Genomic DNA, 22,768 nt, shown 5'->3' with positions numbered 1-22,768 from the left:
AAACAATCCTCATTTTTGTGGGTTTTTAAGCCCTCTTCTCTCTCCACCCACAAATGCTATGCACATGCCTCTCTGAACCATGCTGGTTTTGTACTGTTGGCTGAACTTGCTCATATCAACTTGTAGAGTTTGGTTTTTTTTTTTCTTACCAACAAGGTGAATTTCTGAGGGAGGAATTCAGTTATTCTTCATGCTTCCTTTGCTATGGTTCTGTACATTCAAGTTACAGACCTAAACCAGGTATTGGTTTTAATCCTTATGTTCTTTTAATTCTTAATTTCTAGAACGAAGGAACAAAAATGGCCCCTTTTCATGGCAACGTTTCTTCTTCTCCAAGCCAGGAAAAAAGCATGCAATGATTAAATCCAATCAGTTTGATTGTTACATCAGTGTGCAATCCTGTCACTTGAAGAGAAGCCCTTTTCAAAAGCCTAGCTGAGTAGGCTACAGCTGAGTAGATTTGTTGGTATCCAGATTGAGGATTTAAATGAAGCCTGCTCCTTGAAAATGTCAGGGTAGTTGTAGAGAGACCATGCCTTTTTTTTTTTTTTTTTTTCTGTCTGTGAAGTGCTCCTTTTGCAGAGAAAGTCCTGTTTCTTCCCTCTTTCTCCTCTTGGCGGAGAGGAAAAGAACTTTAAAACAAATCTTGTTAGGAGAGCTAGGAAACTGAAGACAACTAGTGCCCCTTCAGATCTGCCTTTTTTTGAAGTGCATTTCACACTTACATGCTTTTACTTACTGCCTCCTAGCATATTTCCCTTGAGCAATGGAATGACTTGCTTCACAATACTTTAAAGTCACAACCATGATCATCAGCTGCTGCAATGAACAGGGTATTTAATGCCATACACTGTCACTACGGCTCTCCTTAGGTCAGTGTTCTAGCATGGTTGGTACTTGCATGGTGCCGTGCTTCCATTTTGTCACCTTTTCTCCTGTGTTGTTTCCAGTGCTGTTGCTGCTGGTTTTTTCCTCCACCTGCTGTTAAAGGAGGGTGCTGATACCTCTGCAGTTTAAGAGCCCTAGTGCCTAAACTACTCCACTCCTCTAGATCTCTCATAGTTTGACACTAGCTAGCCTATTAAAAAATAGGCTTCCAGATAATCAGGGGAAAAGTTTCTCAATATGCTCAGATGTTGCCACCAATATTGGGTATTATGAATGTATTCCTCACTAAAGACTGTGGGGTTTTTTCCTATATGTGGGGTTTTTTTAAAGATCAACTTAACCTGAAGCCTGGAAGCAGCTTCATGAGTGCACCTTATGCACGTGCAGAACCCCATTGCAATGCTTGCGGTGTTGACAGTGGCTGTAGAAACTGGGAAAGAGCTGATCCCCACTGAAGGGAGGGGGTAGCCTTGGTAGCCATCTCCAGTGAGGCAAGGGACTGCTGTTGAATTTGGCCTTGGGGAGTTTAAAGCAGAGAGATCTTTTGTGCTTGATAACAGCAAGGAGAATTGTTGTCGGGCCCTTTGCAATTAAATGCAAATCTCACGGGTAATAACCACAAACAGTGTGTTTTACCTAATAAATGAAGTAAGAACTAGGTAATGTGCAATAGCACTATGAAGAGCTTGTTATACAGAGTTCCCTCTGTCCTGGGGAGGTGGTGTACATGCTTCAGCTGCAGGGTGAGGTGCTTGGCTGAACACTTCTGCCCAGCAGGGTGGCATCAAGAGCTTAAGAACGCTGAGAATTTTGTGTGTCCTGGTTTGAGGTGAAACAGAATCAATTTTCTTTCCAGTAATTTTACTTTTCGGCTAAGCCTCTTCTAAGTAATGTGCAATGAAAAATAGTTATCATTCATGTGTTGCTTGTCGCTGTAACGCCATGGGGGATTTATCATAAAGAGCAAAGAATCCAAAAGCAGGATTTTTCAGGCATTTGCCTGGATTCTATTTTTATGAATTGCAGGAGAACGGCGAGAATAAATGGGTGGCTGAGGCCCCCTAGTGCCACCAGAGCACACTGCACTCCTCAGGCACAGAAGCCACAAAATTGCACGTTATATTTACTTTTATTTTTAATACAAAGAAATACTTTTTAGGCTAAAATACCTCATGATGTACTAATTGTTCACATGCATTTGTTTCCTTACTGGAAGCATGAATTCTCACTTATTTTTCATGTCTCGTTTTGCAAAGCTGTGCGAAAAGTGTGTGAGAGAATTTTCTTTGCAACCATTATTGTTAATATTTGTGTTGTGGGCAAAAAGCTATAGAGGGAAGCTGAAGGCTTGTAAGGTACACTTTTTATCACAGCTGTATGTCTGCCCATGAACGACTGCGAGAAACCACTGCACAGCTCGTGGTGCCTGGTGCTGTGGTGTATTATATAGCTTGGGGGTGGGAGGGATGGGGAAGAAAAAGTGCCAGGGAGGGAGGAGCGGGATGGTTGTGGGGTTTTGTTTTGTTTTTGTGGTTATTGGCCATGTGGTTTTGGTTGAATTGCTAAGACCTTGAGAATCACTTCCAAATGCTATGATCTAAGATAGAGCAGTGTGGATGTATGTTAGAATAGATTCCCTTTGTGCTTAAAATTTAACTTAAAAGTGTATATTCACAATTAGTGTAAAGTAGTATAGAGCTCTCTTTCTTGGAAAAAGGTTAGCGTCTAGAGCATAGCTCCATGTAAGGTAACATAATGGTGGCCTTAGACTATTATTGAAACAGTTCTTTTCAGTATTTCTGTGCTGTCCTAGTCTCAGAAATTGTTGGAATTGTGGCTTTGTAAAAATCTAGCCATTTACTCTTGTGACAAAGTTCTGGCATTCCATCAGGTATGAAAAGCAGCTAAAAAAGCTTTAATAAATAAATTAATTTTGGTGTTTAGTCAGCTAGTTGGCTTGTCACTCTTGCCAGTCTGTAATGTTCCCCCTCATTTTGCTGTTGCATAAACTTTTAATAAGCAAGAGAAGGTGGTGAGCCTTGTCCAGAATACTATTGTATGTTATTCTTTAACAATGAAATAATAAAACTGGAGATGTAAAGTTAGGCCTTTATAAGCAGATATGCTTTGTTTTCTGGGTGTTTTGTAAACCAGTGTCTACAGATATAAAGTTGTCAAACAGACCTGAAATGTCCTCTGAGAGGGAGTGGGCGGGAAATGACACAATGAGATGGGTAAAAAGTTAAAAGGAATCTCTCTGGGTGACGTTAATCTGTGCCTTTTGTTCTTATTTTGGGTGTGCTTTGGAAGCCTAATACTGGTGGTCTCTGTACAAACTTCCTGTTTACTTGCTCACAGAAACTCCTCTTTAGGGCTATCAGTTCTTACAGTAAATGATAACTTTTGTCAAAATACATAGTTATGTCAAAACAGTTTGGATGGTAAACTTCATTGTTTCTTTCTAAAGACAGTTAGGTTGATGCTTCTAAGCTTGTAAAACAAAATGTGAAAATGAAGTTTTCCGCCCTTTCTTTTCTTTCTTGGTTTAGATGTTGAGATGATGGAAGATTATAGGTGTGATCTAGCTGTGCCTCTACACTATCTTCTAGATGAGCTTTAGTTAACATTGGAGTTTCAAAAAGTTTTGTTCAGTTGAACTTTTCCGTGAAAACCAATATCAGACTTAGGAAGAACAAAAAAATCAAGAAGGGGTGGGATTTTTTTTTCCCCCAATTAGTTGAGGTATATCTAATAGTTTCTATTGCAGATAATATTTTATACTTTGTCACAATTTTATGATGTTTTTAAGGACCAGTTCAGGGTGAAGAAACCTCGTTGTGCAATATTGAGGAGTTGTTTATGGCACTGAGCATATCCTACCATATTCGGTGTTGATCCCTTAAACCGTTCTGGAATTGTAAATGTCTCACTTGCCTTTGAAATAGCTGTGGAATGCTACATTTTTACAACTTAAAAAGGGCACCATTCAGTATAATGTGTTTGGTTTATTTGTTTGTTTTTTGCAGTTCTTCAAGGATCTTATGCATAGCATATGAGGTTTTGCAAGGTTTGCAATATATGAACAAACATGGAATGGTCCATCGAGCACTCTCCCCTTGCAATATTCTTTTGGATCGAAAGGTACAATTACAGGAATAAATCTATGTTTCTGTTTCATTTTTGTTCTTTCCTCTTGCTGCCAACAGTTAGCATGCTGTGTCATATACGGAGACTGGGCAGTCACAGTCCTTCTGATAGGGAAAAATTGCATATCTGGAAAGACATTGGTTGTTGTGGTGGTTGTTGTTTGTTTTTTTAATTAAAAAAAAAAAAACCAACACATAAAAACCAAAGAGCCTACAGTTTTCCCCTCTATCCTAAATTTCAAATGTATTTCAGATTTTATTTTTCTCTTTTCCCATTGTCTTCTATCCCAAACTACTTTTTTCACCTTTTTCTCCTTAAGGTTATAGTCTAAGTCTACTTGTTGTCATTGTAATTAGTTAAAAGACCTTCAGCTGTTCCTGGCGGATTAGCTGTTAATAATGTTTCCTGTGTTTCATGGTGATCTGATACTTGACTTTTAAGATATCAACATATTTCTTTGTTCATGTTAAATTATTGAAATTCCAGTGTCTGTCAATTCTGTTGTCACAGACTATTGAGTTGGCAGTGTGGAATACAGGTTCTGCTCATAAAAGCTGAGAGAAATGGATAGCTGCTGTTGTACCCAGAGCAGTAGCTTCATTTAAACTGACAGCTAAGCCTGTCTACATAACCCCTCTTTCCTTCTCCTTCTTACTCAGTTTAGATAGAGTAGCTAGATCCTCCCCTTGGAAGGCAGAAAGAAAGAGGAAGAAGGAAAGAAGGAAGGAACACTCTTTTTTTATATACCTGTAAACAAAAATCATAATAATACTTGAACAAGCAAAAGTACTTTGGGATTTTAAGGTAGTCCTAAAATCAATAAATAACAGAAGGGGGCCAGGAGACCATAAACTTCTAAACTTTTCTCTTGCGCTTTGAATAGCTTTGCTGATGTAGCCTTCACTGTTGCACCATCTGCAGGCTGGCTGAGTATAATTCAGAATCCAGCAGAAACAATACCTCAGTTTAACCTCTATGACTATTTTTTTGTTGCTTTGGTGTTAACTTTCTGCCTCCACAGAAAAAAAAGCAAGCACCTGGAAAACTTGTTTGTTTGAAATATGTGTTGATACACTTAAGGAGAGCAAGATAGTAATGAGTTGATGGGAAGGACTGGAGGAGCAAGGCTGGGTAAATGGAAAAGGTGAGGGAATAGTGGTAGTGCTTAGGGAGTTTTAGGGTTCAAACAGGATTTTGAACAATTTTCAAACAGGAAAAATGTTCAGTAGAGAATTTAAGCATTTTTAATTTACTGAAAATATACTGTAACTTAACAAAGTTCTGATTTTCTTGTGTGTTCCAAACAGGGTAATTACTTAATGCTCTTGGAAAGCAAAAGCATTAGAAATAAGCACCTTATTAACTTGCAGTGGAGTTCTTCATAATAGACAGAAATGTAAGAGGGTGACTTGTTATAGGTATCTGCCTTCTGACAGCTAATGCAACTTGAATTTCTTATTTTTTTGAACTTAAACACAGATTCTTCCAATGTTGGATTTTGCTGCTCTTGATCATTTATTTTTTCCTTGTCAGGGACATGTGAAGTTGGCTAAATTTGGACTCTACCATATGACTGCTCAAGGTGTTGATGTTGATTTCCCTATAGGGTAAGGATGTAACTATACAATAGAAATACGTCAGGGATGTACGTTTTCAGGAAATATACGTTTTGAGGAATCATCTTCAAAAATGTGTTGGATGCACAGGTTATAGGTTCCTGTTTTCATATTTGTTGCATACACCCCTCACACAAAAGATTTTGATCATGTCACTGAAGAGGTTATCATCTGACTAGGTGAAATTAATGAAAGACAGATTATGGGTACCATGCAAGCATGTTACTGTAACTATGATGTCAGTCCTTACTGCCTAGATTTGCCTTCAAGTGCTAGTAGTTCCCTGTGACTCAGATTCTGGAGGTACAGTCTAATTTCAAATTTAGGAAAAAGCAGTCAGAACAATCAGTACTTTGCTATTGCACATGACCATAGGCCTCTTGTTTCTTTATTGTTTTGTGATTAATTTTCAAGTGATCTTATTGTCTAGCCAAAGTTACATGCTTTGTTGCTGTGTTTCCTTGCCACTTTTTGTTGTTTTGAGGTGTCGTGTTGTTAGCAATTGAAATACTGAGCTGATTCTTAAGGATTTGCTGAAAAGAAGTCATGATGTTTCCCTTCAAAAGGTGATTTCAGATTTTTTTTTTTTTTTTTAGGTATTATAATGCATTGTTGACAGACAAAGCAATAATGTTATTTTAAAATTATGTAGTAGCAGGTAGAATATGTCCTCAACACCTTTTGTTACTTTTTTTACAAATTCAAAAGTTATTTGATGGGAACACTGTCAACGGAGGGCAGTACTGCCACCGCCTCCAAATATGGGTCTAGGATACATTTATTTAATGTACTAGTGCTGAACCTCAATATACATTTTCTTTGAGATATGTAGAAATACTATTTTGAAAGCTGCTGTTATTTGCTCTCACAAAAAGACAGAGCTAGTGATTGAGATTTGCCCTTTTATGTGGCAGGCACTGTGTAATTTGTAACTGGGGTGAAACTTTGCTGCAATGTGTAGATTTTGACTGAATAAAATAGAACAATCTGCATTGTTATGAATTCTAGTTTTCAGAATGCAAAATTATTTTGATTACTGTAACTGAAATGTAAGTTTTTTGGGCAGACAGGATATTACTTAACGTCACTGCATCTTTCTAGGTACCCATCATATCTGGCACCTGAAGTAATTGCACAGGGAATAGTCAAACCAAGTGATTATACTCAGTGTGAGAAGCCTCTGCCTTCTGGCCCTAAATCAGACCTGTGGTCTCTTGGTATAATATTATTTGAGCTTTGTGTGGTATGTAAGACGATAATTCTCTTGATTGTGATTCTTGGGGAATAGTTGCATTAACTTGATTGCTCTTGAGTATGGGGCTAATGACACTTTGCCCATCACCCGAGTCCAGATACCAGAATATGTTAGCATTCCTACCTGGACAATGTTGGTGGTGGTTCAAGTAGTAGGATGCATATTGGCTTGGTATGAGTGTATGTGTTAACCATGAAAGGCAGCTGCCTGTTAAACCACAATGATGTGGTTGAATGATGAAATTCTTAGCAAGGAATAGCTTCTGAGTCAAGAAGTCTCTCTAGATTTTGTTGTTGGTGGTGGTCTCGTTGTGCTTTTAAGCATGAAATAACCATTGATGTTATGCCTTCATTCTCCTTGGAAAGGATGAGAAACTACTAAAGTTTCATGGAGAGGAGGAAGAGGGAGAATCTGCCTTATCACCAGCGTTTAAAGAGCTTCTGTACAGAATTAAGGGTTTATTTGTAAAATGCTTATTTGACTCTAGAAGTTAAAATAAATTATGACAGGAAAATCTTTATTATTTGTATACGTTAAACTGGACTTCTTTCATTCAAAGGTAGTAACGTTCTGTAGGGAGGTATGACCTAGTAAATACCTCAATATAGATATTTAGCCATATTATATAAGGTAACGAAATTGTCAGAAAACTGCATGGTCAAGAACCTGTTTTATGTAGTGATTAGATCAGGACATTGGAAATAGTCATCTTTTGCATATTCTGCTCTTCTGTAAATTTGCATAGCATTCATAGATCATTACTTATTCCTTTGAATAAGTACCTGTTCTTAAAAATGCAATAATGATATCTTTTGAAACACGTTTAAAGGGATTTTCAGATGACTTTTCAAAAGCACTGTGTAATAATACAAGCGACAATGATTAGCATGTTTAGTAATTAATGACAGTTTTTGAAAGCCTGTTAGTGAATTAATAATAAACTTTCAGGTTTGCTAAGGTAGCTTTGGGCATTGTTTTGCATATTTTTTTGGGCTTTGCATTTGTTCCAGTTAGGAGACATTATAAATGATACATTTTTTTTTTCTTTATGATTGCATGAAACAGTTTCTGCTATAGTTGGAGTAAATAATGTTTTCTGTTCTAACAGATAGTTTTCGTAAAACTAAAATTGATGTGTAGAACCTTTTTCACTGTCTTCATGTATAGGTTGGCGTGTATGCTATCTAAATATTTTTATTCAACCGTTGATTTGATTTTGTTATTCATTTAGGGGAGAAAATTATTCCAGAGTTTGGAGATAGCAGAAAGATTGAAGTTTATAATCATGTTAGGTAAGTAGCACAAAATCAAATTTTTAAGTTTCCAAGCAGCTCCATAATTAGAGCTTTACAGACTAGTCAGCTTGTGATGCTCAGACCTAAGGCACTTTATGTTTCTCAGCTTTCATTTCCAGAATTAAATAGGCACTTGAGGCAAGGTTGCTTGTCTAGAGAAGGTACAGAGGTGGGTGCCAGGAAAAATAACTTTGCAGAAGAGCCATGGGAATGTTAGAGTAAGGGCAAAGTATAAAAAAACATGCTTAGGAAAGTTTAATTTTGATGGTTATTTGTTGTTTTGTGTTGCAGGAGGTTTCTGTAATGAGTTAGTAATTATATGACACTAAAGACAACTGTTCCCGCACAATCAGTGCTTGTGTACCAAATCCTCAGCAGGGAGAAGCAGGACTCAAATAAGAAGACAGAAAGTAAAAAGAGAGCTGAGAAGCGTATTACTGCATCCAGGCTTTTGTTTCTGGCTTCACATACAAACTATAAAATGTTACTGTAGAGGTGGAATTTCCACTTAATGTAAATGGGTCTGGAAGTGGGACTATTTTGTGGGGTTTAAAACTTGATTTCTTCTGGGGTTTATGTATAAACCACGGGGAGGGGAAGGATGTGATTTTGCAATTTGAAGCTTTATCAGTAAGTTGTTATTATCCAGAGCAAATAGTAATACTGTTGAAGTTACTGTCAGTAGAGACATCTTTTTCATTCAGCAGTTAGTGCTTGGCTGCTGAAATTCTGACTGTTTTGATATGTGATTTGTTAACAAAGCTTCCTGAAGCACTTCAGTCCCCTTCAAGTTGAACGCAAGTTATTGGTAACCCTGGTTCACTGAAAAACATACAGTGTCCTGACTTGGGAATTATTTTCTCAATGATGTGTTGAAAACAAGTTAAGAAATACTGCTAGTATTATCTGCAAGTAGCAAGAAAATGAAAATTACTTTGAGCTTCTATATGCAGATATTTTTAAGTTCTCTCCAGGATTTTTTTATTTTTTTTAGGAAGTGGAAAGACTGTTTTAATTTATTTGGCAGACACCGAAACTCTGGATTTACTAAGCCTGCAAAAAGAGTTTTACTGTCAAATTAGATGGGCTGCTTAACTTTCTTAGGCTTCAATTTTTTTGTCTGCATAGGTGATAATAATTTTCATTTCTAATTTTGGTAATTCACTTTCAGGTGATGTGTCAATGTCAATAAAAAGCCGGAGTTAAGTGCTTTTTATTGGGGTGGGGTTTCATCTCATATCCTATTTAATTGGTATCATTTTTTTCGTAGTCTTTACCTTTTTTTTTTTTTGTTCTGTTTGTTTTCTTCAAAGGCTGCGTAGATGATATTGTAACTGTATTGGCTGAAGAACATGGTTGCCTTGATATTATTAAGGTTTGTGGAACTAGTTTGCTCCTCCATGCTGTCTTATGCAAAACATTTTATTATTGTTGCAGAGTATTACACACACATATACATTTTAGCTTATTTAGTCACTAAATGTATTGCAGTATGAAGAAAAATTTTGAAGTCTAAACTATATATCTAAATTCTTTCAAATAGTCAGTACTGGGTAATATTCATTCTTTCCTAAAATTACTGTCAGTCTCAGTAAATGTTAATGCTCTCTGGATAGTTTAATAAGTTATGAATTTTCTTTAAATTGTTGGGGGTTATGTATTTCTCTTCTAGAAATTTAGTCTTCTATCTGGTCCACTTTACATATTCTGATAGTGTAGGTTTATGCAGTTCAACTCCTCCACACCCCCAAAATTAATTACTGAATTTTACTCTCTGTTTGTTTTGAGGCGTTGTGTAAAAGGATTCTGACTATTATCAGAAGGGAGTTCCCAGGTACTGCATTGTTTCAAGCTGGGTACAGTGTATCTAAATCTAAAAAATAAAATTAAAAAGCTGCATACATTGCAAATTTTTCAGACTTTTTTCCTTCAAAGCAAACGCAGGGGTAGGGGGTGAGGAAAAATTACTTCCCCAGCATTATGGTCTGACCCAGCTAACCTCATATGTGTAGGTGTGAAATCTGATTGCCCTCAAAGAAATAGGCTGTATGTTAAAAGTTAATTATGAGCTAAGTGGCTTGCTGAATTAAAATGGTAATAAACAGACCTCTTCTGTATTTTTCTTATGTTCCAGGACCTTTCTGAAAATATCATAGCTCTGCTGAAGAAATGCCTTACATTCCAGCCTTCTAAGAGGTAAGTATTCAGTCCAAAAGCCTAGTAAACTCTGCTGGGATACTCTGAAATTAGAAGACCTGTTGCTGAACTTTTTTTGGAATGCTGAAGATTTGTGCTACCTATAATAAATTCTTGGTTTTGTTGCTTTTCAATGTTTAAAGGAAAAGAATGAGGGGGGCGGAAATCAAGTATGCAAAACATTGAGATTGAATCTGAGTATTTTGGGGGAAAACTATTCAGGCATTTGTAGTTCTAAGCTTTTACTGGTTTCATATCTGGAAGTTGGTGATAGTTATGATAGCTCTATTGTAGCCAGAATAAGGGCTGCTTTCATCAAATCTCTTCTTTCAAAGTACTTTTTCATTATGTCAGTCCACCACAGCGTTCTTCTGAAAACTGATTTATGCTTTTCTTCTTTAATCAAGGCTTTGCATTTGCATTCTTCCATCTCTGCTTATAGGAATTTCAGGGTAATTAATAAAATAGTTGCTATGTACGTTAAATGAAGGCAAGATCTGGACTAGGGCTGTAAACAAACATGGTGTGTTAATGCATCGTGAGTTGAACAAAATCGGTAGACATTTTTTGCTGTTAAAATTTCTGAGATGCAATATAATTTAAAATAACTTGCTACTATTCGTCACTGGGGACATTTCTTCCTGAAATGTAACATTTTTGGAAGCACTTTACTCTTAGTGTTTTACTCTCTTTTCTTAATTCAAGGCCAACTCCAGAGGAATTGCTGCATGACAGTTTGTTCAGTGAAGTATCCTCAGTATATCCTCCCTTCCACAAACCTGTTGGTCTGTTCTCATCTTCTCCAAGGTGTGCTAATTTAACGCTTCCTGAAGACATAAGTCAATTATGTAAAGGTAAAAGCAGGTGGTGGGATAAATGTCACTGGAGGGGGAAGGAAAATAAAATGGGTTTGCATTTTCTTTGAATACTTTGTTGCAGAGAAACTATGAAATGTTACGATACTACATTCTTGTAATAAGTAGTTTAATGGGCGGAGATAAGGGCAAACATGTTTTGATGTATGTCTGCAGGTTAAAGGAGGCCATCTCCATTTTGTGCTTCAGCCTCGTGGAATAAATAGCTGTCACTAGTAGTCAAGTCCAGTTTGGAATATCAGTTTAACTTTTGCCTTTAGAATTTGGACATATGCGTGTGCTAGGTAGTATTTTTCACTAAACTGTGTTGTGAATTGGTAATTGAATTCTGCTGGATCATAGCATGACATGATTTTTTGAAAGTATTGGAAAACTAAATTCTTGTGAAAGAGGTGGCATTCTAGAAAAAAAGCTAACATTTCTGAGTTTTAAAACTACAGCGTGCTGAAAGTGTTACCACTTTTAAGTCCTCATTAACTTCTTCTGATGAACTCAGAGATTTCTACATGTTTAGAAAATCTCAGTATACAATTTTTGGAGACTTAAGATTTTATACCTTGTTAGTATAGGAATGGTATGTGAGGGGAAGATAGATTATAACTACTCAGTATGAATCACTAGTTTCGTATTTTTACTCTTAGCGCTGTATTGTGTACAAAATAGTGTTTGGTTCGGTTAGTTTTTCTTTTTTAAAAGATGCACAGGAAGCAAAAGTCCCCACTTCAACATATTGATCTGATTGGTTCTATTTTCTGGCACCAAGGCATACAGCAGAACTACTTGCTTTTTTCTGACTTCTGGCCATCTGCTCTTCCCTTAAATCTTCCTAAAGGGCACTTGCAAAGGGAAGATCACTTTTCCTCTAACTTCACATTAAGGTCTAGGACCTTTCGAACATAATAGTTGGTTTTTTTGACAACATGTGTTTAGAGTGCTGGGAAAAAATACAAACTGCCTAAAAAGCTGCAACTTATTTTTATGTGGTTTCTCCTAATAGATGAGGATAGCGATTACCTAGCAGAAAGATCAATTGAAGAGGTTTATTATCTCTGGTGTTTGGCTGGAGGAGACTTGGAGAAAGAACTTGTCAACAAGGAAATCATTCGATCGAAGCCACCTGTCTGCACGCTTCCCAAGTAAGGAAGGAGAAGCACTTTAAGGGAAAGGAGGGTGGATGGAGAAGGCCAATGATTCTGAGAGAACATTTTGGCTTGGTTTTTAGTTCCAAGACCTGTCTGTGTGAAAAATGTTCAGCAGAAAATCATGTCACTTCCTCTCGTACCCAATTTAAGGCATTATTTGAGTGCCTTATATCTGTTGCCTACCAGCACTTCATATTCCTTTCTGAAATTTGAAGAAATGTAGGTGAAGTGCAAAATACTGAACTGGAAGTCCCTAAACTTAGCACGCTTTCCGATACTGTTAAGTTGTAGTAAAAATGTCTCAGTGGGCTTCAACAGCGTATCTGTAATTGTAATTTAATTTAATATGTTCTGTGGCAAATTCTCACATTCTGAATTCTCTTTGACAGGGCAGCAGTGCTGAATGGTCAACCCAATTATTCAGCAGATTAGCCAATTACGTTTTTTTTAAATGCTTGTTTTTATGACTTACAATTCTGTAATACCATTCTAGTCATTACTACTTTTATCTTACTGTTGCACATGTTGCATTTTTATGTAGTATATTAATGTTTTAATCACACAATCTGATCTTAATAAGCGTAATTATGTGTCCGTATAGATCAATTTGCTGGTTCTGGATTTTAAAAACACATGAAGTCAGTGTACAGACAAAATTCAATAGCTTTAAAAAATAAAAAATAAAAAAAATGGAGCTAGATTTTAAGTGATATTTTGGTGGCAAAATTAGTGTGAAATTTTGAGGGACTGCCTATTTTTGTACCCATAGGTGAACACACGTGCTTTTGACTTATGAGGGGAAAACATTTTTTGTCGTACTATCTGTCTTGAAGATGAGGTGTTAATTTCAAAACTGCAATATAACTCCATCTTCTAAGTGATACTGAGAATGTTATCTTAATTTCCAGAAATCAATTTCATGTTGTTGGCTTTAAAAATATCACCAAATAGACAATTTGTGCATACTCTTTCTTACATGCATTTGTATCCTTAGATGGACTGCAATAGAAAAGACCTGGGTCAGACTTTTGCTTGGTTTTTGTCATCATGGGAAATAGCTTTCATTTGACAATGTTTCATTTTTGCTTTTCAAAATAAATGGCAGTCCTGGTCTGTGCCAGGTCAAGGAATAAAAGGGATTATTAATCCCATATTACTCTCCCTTTGTGTGCAAACCAAAGTTATAGAAAACCTGAAATGTGCCTTTTTACAGCAAAAGCTGTTTGAATAATTTAAGGTGATTGTACGTTCCCTTGATAGCAGGTTTCATGCCATGCAGTCAATACAGTATACTTCTAAGAGCTAGTATTTTGTTCTAAAGAGGAAACTCATTGATGTAAGAATTTTCTATTTTTTTATAACTCAAGTCTTAAGTTATAAAATGACATGATTATTTTTTTTTCCCCTTTTGAAGCTTTTTATTGGAAGATGGTGAGAGCTTTGGGCAAGGACGAGATAGAAGTTCCCTCCTAGATGATACAACTGTGACTTTGTCTCTGTGCCAACTCCGAAATGTAAGAAGAATATTGTGCACTTGTTCTTATGTCTTCACTGCAGAAACATTTGTTTAAAGGGAATATGGAACAGCAGCTCCTACTGCTGTTCCTACAAATGACAGTGTTATTGATTCCAAGAGAACACTTCTTGACGTCCAAGTCAGATTCTGATTTATGCTATTAAATTGCTTTGTCTGCAAATGCTTACTAAATTTGATTTATCTTCTGTCTCCTTCCTGTGTCCCTCCCTTTCATTATTTTTGTTTTCTGTTTTATTCTGGTGTAGCCCAAATAGTTCTGTAGTACCTGATATTCTCCACGATTGCTAAATTGGACAGTGAGTGTCGTCTTGCATTCTTTAATTCCTGTCTGTAGGTGGCTCACAATATTCAAAAGAAAGATCAACTCAATTCAGTTGCAGCTCCTTAAAGGCTTTATACTTAAAGCTGAATACCAAGTTTCCAGTAGTTAATTACTAATCTTTGGTGTATATATAGCTATTAAACAACTAGTTCAAAAGATCACTTCAAAGCTTTTTGTCAAAATGCAGTAATGCAGTTTGCTTCCATCTTCAGTGGAAAATCAACATATGATAACTCATCATTTTGGTGTCATGATCAGTTACAAGATTTACTGCATATATCACTGAAATGTTTTAACTGTTCACATGTCTTTGCACATGTTGAGCTTTATTGCTGTAGAATTAGAAATTTATGCTGCACTGTTTGCAGCTTGCGTTTTATAGAAGCAAATGCAATTCTGTCACAGTTCTTATAAATAAAAAAACCCAACCAAACAAAAAAAACCCTTTCCATATGATTACAGGGGTTAATACAGAAAGGAAGATCACTCCTGAAGTCTTGATCTCTGCCACCATTACGTTAACTTTGGGGGCAATGTGGCAAATACTGTGGAAACATGTTTCTTCAGTAGAACTTTGCATTACTTCACACAAATGCATGGAAACAAACCAAAGAACTGGGTTTGCTTGCTTGGGTGGGGTTTAGGGGGTGGAGGGGAGGTTAAGAATATGCAACAGCTATTTTAAAGGTAATATGCACTGCAGCTCCTACTGCAGTTCCTAAAAATGGACAGATTTTAAGGCCTTTTTTAAACTTTTTAATCTGTGATTTTTGGATATTGCTGCCTACTTCTATAAATATAGCATCAGATAAGTATATACTGAAGTTTCTTTTGGGGAAGATACAAGCCTGAATCTTGCGGTGTTAGTTGAAATAAATTTTTGAACCTACGCAATTCTTCAAACACTTTTCATAGAGCAGAGCATGATGCTTATAATCAAAAGAGGATCAGTACTGAATGAACTGAGAATGAACCATTCTGTCAATCCCAGGAGGAACAGGCTGTGTGCTGTATGCCTTTAAGTTAGGGATTGAACTGCAAAACAGAGCACTCAAGGGAGGATGGCATTAAACATTAATCACGATGCACCAAAGATGTCAGAAAACTTCAGGCAAAAGTCCAGGCATGCTTGTCTGTCACCTTTCCAGAGAGTGTCTGTATTTCTGTGCAGCTTTCAGATGCTGATACTAAAAGGAACTCGGATTTGCATAACTCTTGAACTGATTAAAAACATAAAACCAAGTTGTGCAGTTGTTTGCAGCTACTTGGGTAGGATTTCCATGTAGAAAACCGAGGAAAAGAAAAAGAGCTATGTAATATTATTGATCTATTAATCCATCCCATAGAAACTATCTTTTGGGGGGAAATAGGTTTATGAATGAGATGAGTGTTATCTTCAGATAGAATAACTTCCATCAACTGAAAAAGCCTGTATTAGAAAAAGTTTTTAGTATTAAAGGCTGTACGCTTCTTTGCTGATGGAGGACTGAGCTAACGCTTAGGTCTTAAGGCAAGCTACTAAATTTGGCAAATGAATTGCTAATTAATAGGTTTTGTATTCCAATAAATTTTTCCACTTGAATTTGGAGTAGCATTCTGATAGTTAATTATTTTTGTGCTTCATTTCAGAGACTGAAAGATGTTGGTGGGGAAGCATTTTATCCTTTGCTTGAAGATGAGTAAGTATGTGTGTAAGTTTGTACATATATAAAGGGCTGAATTTTGAGTTCTTAGCTTTGAGTGGTACACTGCACAGCTAGACACAACTGTCTTCCAAAAGCAAACCTAACATGTCCTTGTTCGGCTCTTGGAGTCAACAAGAGCTGATAAGCCCACTGCACTGGTGGACATAGGGCCCTGATACCAAACTGAGGATCCCCACCTGTTTCTCTGTTCTGGAAATCATCTGTTTGTGCTGAATATTCAAAATTATCCATTTATAAATTGTTTCTGACTCAGAAATTCATAACAGGATATTAATTTTTTTCACAATTATTTGTTTTTCTTTCTGTTCACTACTACTATCCTAACTCTTTTTTTCTAGCCAGTCAACTTTACCTCATTCAAATAGTAGTAATGAGCTGTCTGCAGCTGCTAGTCTTCCTCTGATCATCCGGGAGAGGGACACAGAGTACCAGTTAAATAGGATTGTCCTGTTTGACAGGCTGTTGAAGGTACGGAATCTTTATGATGGTGGGTAATTGGTTTTGGTCCGTTAATTAGTGGATTTTTAAGGGACCAAGTAATTGAAAAAGGAAACGGAGATACAAGAGACCACAGTGAGAATGGGGGAAGAAAGCCCTACAGAAACAGAAGACAGAAAATAAAAATATGAGAAAGTAGTGATGAATATAAAAGTAGATTAAAGTATGCACATGAAAACAGAGCTGCTACTAATACCTGTTATTTACTGAAGAAAATACTTCTGCATGCTTTATTTCATAACAGACTAAGCTGTTATAGGTGTATGTATGCCTGTAACACTTCTGCATTTTCAAGCAGTAAGGTACTTGGAAACAATACCAGTCTTTACTGTGGCAGTGCCATGTTAGAAATATGTGTTTTATACCAAAGGGGGAAAATACCAGTCCCTAATTTACATATATGCAGAGAGACGGATTCTTGCTTAAGAATGATAGAGCTGATGTGCATCATCAAGTGCAGACTTAGGAAGGTATAAACTAGAATGTTTAATAAAACAAAGTGGGATACATAGTGTGAAAGGAAACATATAATGAAGAAAAAAAAATTAATAAAAATTTGGATTAGTAAATTTATATATCCAGTATATACCAAAGCACGTCAGTAGATTAATGAGAAAGAGGCGGTATTTTAACATCAAACAGCAGTCCTCAGTCCAGCCCTTCCAGCTAGGAATGAAATTTTCTTGTTCTAAAATCTGCATTCACTGCTCAAGCTGACAGCATTTGTCCTTTGGGGCAAAGACCATCCCAGGACTGGGTTTTGAATTGTTTCAGTTACACGGTAAGATTTTTTTTTTGCTGTTAATCTCTTCTCTTTGAAGGCCTACCCATATAAGAAAAACCAAATTTGGAAAGAAGCCAGGGTTGACATCCCTCCTCTTCTGAGAGGCATGACCTGGGCTGCACTGTTGGGTGTTGAGGTAAGAGTAGTGGGAGGGCATTGGCAGTAGTTCTGGTACTGACTGGGGAGGGAATGGGATAGGAATGGGATTGACAGGGAAGCTGGAAAGGATTTGAAGATTTAGGAGGTAGAATTACTAGAATTTCAAACAAAATGAGTCATGAAATTGTAGGAACAAAGATAATGTTCAGACAAACTTGCTTGTTGTCTAGAATATTTGATTTCAGAGAAGGTATGTAAACTTAACTGCCTTTAATTTTGATTATGGGATGGAAAAATACTACCCATACAGCCAAATTTTGCTAGAATGTTTAAATACAATTGGTAGTTAACAGTTGGGGGTTTTTTATTTTTAATATCTTTGACAAATGCAATTAGAATCCTTCTGCTCCAGTCAGCAATAGTTGGGCAAAACAGGATGAAACGTATCAAATGTGTTTTTCTCACCTACCAATCAGTGCACTTCCCCCAAAGACTGGAGAATAAATAAATTAAATGTAACCCTTTTGGACAAAGGACTAGAAAGGAATGTCCCAGAAATGAGGACCTCACAGAGATTGCTTGACTGTCCAGCTTCTGCGTCTACCCTGCTTGCAATCTGCAGTAGTGCAGCAAAGAGGTTCTTATAAATAACACATACCGGGTTATTTAGGATATTTAGCTTAGGAGGTGATCTGCTGTGTGCTATGTAATATAACAAAAAAAAAAGCTGTAAAGGTAAAGAACAACTGCTGGTCAGGGTCGTAGCCTGGGGTGGGAGCTGAGTCAGTTCTCATACTTCATCACCTTACTGTCTGTGCAGTGGGGGTGGTGTTCTCCTGTCCCATAACATTAACGGTGGACTTGTTGGCGTGCCTATCTTGGAATTCATGCAAGGACAGGCTACTTAAGAGTGGTGTATACTGGTAATATCAATATTAATTAACAGGCAGCTGGATTCAGTGCCTTTACAGAGATAATGCCAGTGGCTGAGGTCAGCACTGAGTTTAAACTAAGAACATCTCTTAACTTGAAAATGGAAAATTGTATCAAGTACATAGCTTTCTGCATAAACTGCTGAAAATCTCTGAAGATCATACTGAGAAGGTCACAGAAAGGTCTATATGTCCTGAATTATAACAAAATGAAGATGTCTTTATTAAAGTTCAGCTGTCAGAATTTTTTGTACTTTGGGAATTTTTTTCCCAGGGAAAAAAGGTACTAACTAAAGCACCTAACAAAACCAGTCAACTTCTGTATATCAGTGTGTAATATGCATTTATGTTAGTAAGGGCTTTCTAAATTCGAGTATTCTTCTTCCACGTTTAGGGTGCCATACAAGCAAAATATGATGCCATTGATAAAGACACACCGATTCCTACAGATAGACAAGTAAGATTTCCAGTGTTATCAAATACTGTCACTTGACATAATACAAAGATCTTTTCTACCAGTTGCAGTCATTTGGCTATTACAGCAGATGTGGCTGATAATACTAAAAGGGTTCCCCCTGTCCTCTAGCCTTATTCATGCTGTAGCAAGAATCTTGCAAAGCAGATAGGAACAAGTAGTTTAACTCATGTTATAATATGTGGAAAGTGAAATCCTCTTTTACTTCGGAATCACTGTTTCTGTAGCAGCAGCAAAGTGTAGTGAACAATGTTACTGATGGATTTTTAAAAGTCCTGTTTTTATCGAATGTTTGTTGCGCCATGTACCAAATAGTGCCGTGTACCCTGAGATCCCATAAGGTGAGCTGTGCTTCACAAAAATGGGTTCTTAAGCAATTATGTTCTCCAAGAAGTCTTGCCAGACATAAAAAGACATCACAAGCAACAGCTGTTCCTTTCGGCTGGGTGGGGAAATAATTTCTATCAAATTGGGTACAACATTCTGAGAATTCTGATTTGATTATCCTTTAGAGCAAAGTGATATTAGCACCTGAAATGAGTCCAGAAGTTGTGTCAGAAAAAAACTGTAACAGTTATCTGCTTTCTGCCTTTTTCAAGGATTAGAACCCTTTTAAAAATATGAATCTGGAAAAAGAAAAAAAAAAATCTCTTTTTTTTTCTTTTTATCTTTGACAGGGCTGTTAGTCCCCTGTCCCTTTTCATTTTTGGTTTGGAGAGTGATGGAGGAAGCAGATTGTGTCTATGATGGTGGTCTGACCTACATTCTTTGGTGACTTCCACCTCTGGTGTTGCAAGATTGCTGTAGTACTAGCCCACTTATCTTGATTTCTTTTTATATTACATACTTGGCTGTGGTGCAGATTGAAGTTGATATTCCTCGTTGCCATCAGTATGATGAATTGTTGTCATCACCAGAGGGTCATGCAAAGTTTAGACGTGTATTGAAGGCCTGGGTTGTTTCCCATCCTGATTTGGTGTACTGGCAAGGTGAGTTTGACTAGTCGGTGAGGTCAGATAATTAACTGGAAAGCTATGGCTGACTTATAAATACCTCCCCCTCTTCCCCCCCCCCTGCCCCCCCCCAAATTGTTTTGAGTGCTTTCCTTCCTGTTTCTTTTGAAGAATGAATCTGTGGGTTATTGCAAATTTAGATCCTAATAACTTATATTTAATTTGTAATTCAAATTTGCCCCACTCTTTCTTATATATTTACTCTTCTTAAGTTTCAGTCGCTTTATTTAAAAAAAAAATAAAATAGTCTGTTCCTTACTACTCAATTCTAAGGTAAAACTGCAGAAGTTACTGAGTGAGTTCTTGGGATGGTAAATTCCATTTCTTGGAAGCCTTGGCAGAATAGTCAGTTCAGCATTATAGTTCAACAATTTGAAATTCTCTCTGTTTTCATGCATTGATTTCACACTTGTGAAATTTTTGTGATAAATTAATGAATTTATCTTGTGCATTACAATTAATAAGCTCTTCATGCCATTTCTCCATGGCTTTTCTCTCTTTAGGTCTTGACTCTCTTTGTGCACCATTTCTGTACTTGAATTTTAACAATGAAGGTGAGTACCTCTTTCTGCCGGGGGTGAAGGGGAAGCACTTTCTGTCGTCTGGATCTCGTTGTAGACAGATGTGTCCGCACCTGCTTATAGATGGAAACTTTATGTCGTTACAAAGGAATTTTAAAGCTATTGTTGCTGCAGGTCAAAATAAATAGTTGTTTTTTGAAAAGTGTATGTGGTGTACTGCTGTTCAAGCAGGGGTTCAAACCCTTTGTATATTGCCAAGTACAGTAATGAATATATAATAAAAAGCACAAATAACCTTGATTATAGACAAGCAAGAAATGCTTCTCTAGTACTTGTCCTTTTCAGTGAAGCTGTAGTTAAGCCTTGTGTGATGTGAATGTGTTATTTGTTAACCTAACTGTTAACCTGTCAGACTAGCTATATTCAGAAAAGCTGCTGGTGGTTTTAAATGCCTAAAAGCTTGTCAGACCAGTGTTGGATATGTGGCCTTTAGTGTCTTAGAATGTGATTTGTTCAGAATAGGTCTAGTCCAATCTTCTATTCTCTTGCAGTTGCCTTTCTTCATGTACAGTCTGTGTGTGGGAAAACTAGTTTCTTAGGACAATGACTCCTATTAGTCCTACTGTGTGTACTCATTTAAATATTTCAACAGAGTCTTCTTGCTCTTGGACATGTTTCTATACAGTTTGATTGTAGAACCTGGTTTCCTTCCCATTGAAGCAAAACATAATAGTAGTGAATTAGGTAAAATTTTGTGTTCTGGTTTATGAACTTCATTGTACACATTTGGCTCGGATGTTTAAAAATTGGTTTCAGTGCTAGAACAGTTGTAACACAGAGTTCATTTATAACATGATCATGTGTCATATTTGCTATAAATCTGATGTTTTGCTTAGAAACTCCCAAATTATATTTTATATTTATTGTCTTTGCACAATTTACGACAAACCCGTATTTCTTTTTACATCTGTGGTCTAGCACCATGGCTATTGTATTACAATAGATTGAATCTCAGCAAGTTCCCAGGAATTAATCAAGGGGATAAACACTTAAGTTTTTACCCTCTAATCTCTATTTGATATGTGTGTGAGGAGCCATGAGATGTTTTGGGACCTTGACTTTTTGATACAAACATCGTCATGGCTTTCCAAACATCATCTCATTACTTTGGCACAGAGAAGTATGGAAATAAACTGGGAGCAGATCAGGTCCACCCAGCTTTATATTGGTTACTTGGTGACAGAAGGAGACCTTTTTAGAAGCTTTTAAAATTCTTTAATGAGGAATGTGCCCGTTTTATGTTTTACAATATAATTCTTGTGTATAGATTGATTTTAAGTATTTATGTTTATTGTCTGCTTAATAATGAACTCTTTTAGGTGTTTCTACTTTTGTAGTTTTATACATTTTTCTAATTCTTTCAGCTCTGGCATATGCCTGCATGTCTGCTTTTATCCCCAAGTATTTGTATAACTTCTTTCTGAAGGATAATTCTCATGTTATTCAAGGTAAGTCCCTTTATTTTTTGTAGTTCTAAGAGAAGTAGAATTATTTCTGGATATATAAATACACTTTTTCAAGTGGTAAAATTCAAACACGCGCACTCTCTCTCTCTGCCTGCCTCTCTCTCTCTGCCTGCCTCTCTCTCTCTGCCTGCCTCTCCACAAAGCAAAAAATGTTCTGTGTGATATCCAAGGTAAGAGTCAGTTGATCATGCAAAGTTGTAAAATGAGGAAACAGTCTTTCCAGTGTTAGATTGTAAAGACCTGCCCTTCAGGTGATCAAAATCATACTGTTACAGGAGCTGTTTTGACAATGAGGGAAAATAAAGAGGAACAGCACAAACTAGGGACTCCTCAGAAAATGGAAGTTATGGTATTGAGAGTGTTAGGGATTTGAGGGGAATTCTTACTGAACAAAAGATGGTGTCAATGAATACAGGACAAGAGTTGGAGATCCCTGAGGAATAATGTTCCGTAGTTCAGTCTTAGACAACTATGTAGGTAACTCAGAGAAATTAAAACAGTAGTTTGTAGGTAAATGTCTGTTCTACTTGAAAGGTAATGGCAAATTTTGTGGAAACACGAAGAAGGAATTCTTTAGACCTAGAAAGCCACCTTGGCACAGTCTGTGTTGTAAAGATAAAAACTGTCTCAAAGACAAATTAAAAACCAAAAAAAGCTGTTTGAAAAGCCATCAGTAGTTTAAAAAAAACAAACAGGTGGTAATGAATGTTTTTAATTGCAAGCAGTTAGGAGTGTTTATTGAATACTGGGTTTCAGCATGTCTCGCTATCCTTGTATTTCTTTTCAAGAAATTCTTTTGTACATAACTTGTGAAACTCCTCAACTTAGAAATGGTGTCTGTCATTTTTTGTCTTCAAAAAACAAAAGGTAATTAAGAACTGATCAACAAAAAATAATTAGACATAAAAGCTGTTACATATTGGATAATAGGGAGAGAGCTA

General features: G+C 36.7%; 1 protein-coding gene across 12 annotated transcripts in view; it reads left to right on the top strand.

The window, feature by feature from the left end:
- TBCK (TBC1 domain containing kinase) overlaps window positions 1-22,768 on the top strand; it is a 108,456-nt gene that overhangs the window by 26,537 nt on the left and 59,151 nt on the right. For 11 of the 12 annotated variants that reach the window (XR_008466690.1, XM_054203434.1, XM_054203431.1 and 8 more), the window contains 16 exons: window positions 3,915-4,029; window positions 5,569-5,642; window positions 6,753-6,894; window positions 8,138-8,198; window positions 9,515-9,576; window positions 10,336-10,397; window positions 11,103-11,251; window positions 12,270-12,408; window positions 13,829-13,928; window positions 15,903-15,952; window positions 16,318-16,447; window positions 17,299-17,397; window positions 18,687-18,749; window positions 19,630-19,756; window positions 20,284-20,334; window positions 21,726-21,809. Coding sequence is in view for 11 of the 12 variants with exons in the window: in XM_054203434.1 (XP_054059409.1) it covers window positions 3,915-4,029; window positions 5,569-5,642; window positions 6,753-6,894; window positions 8,138-8,198; window positions 9,515-9,576; window positions 10,336-10,397; window positions 11,103-11,251; window positions 12,270-12,408; window positions 13,829-13,928; window positions 15,903-15,952; window positions 16,318-16,447; window positions 17,299-17,397; window positions 18,687-18,749; window positions 19,630-19,756; window positions 20,284-20,334; window positions 21,726-21,809 (1,508 nt within the window). In the remaining variant the exon portion in view is untranslated. The other variant, XM_054203442.1, reaches the window with a different exon arrangement.

The sequence above is a fragment of the Rissa tridactyla genome, chromosome 5 (assembly GCF_028500815.1).
Source record: "Rissa tridactyla isolate bRisTri1 chromosome 5, bRisTri1.patW.cur.20221130, whole genome shotgun sequence".
In the NCBI taxonomy this organism is placed as follows: Eukaryota; Metazoa; Chordata; class Aves; order Charadriiformes; family Laridae; genus Rissa; species Rissa tridactyla.
This window is presented reverse-complemented; position numbering and strand designations above follow the sequence as displayed.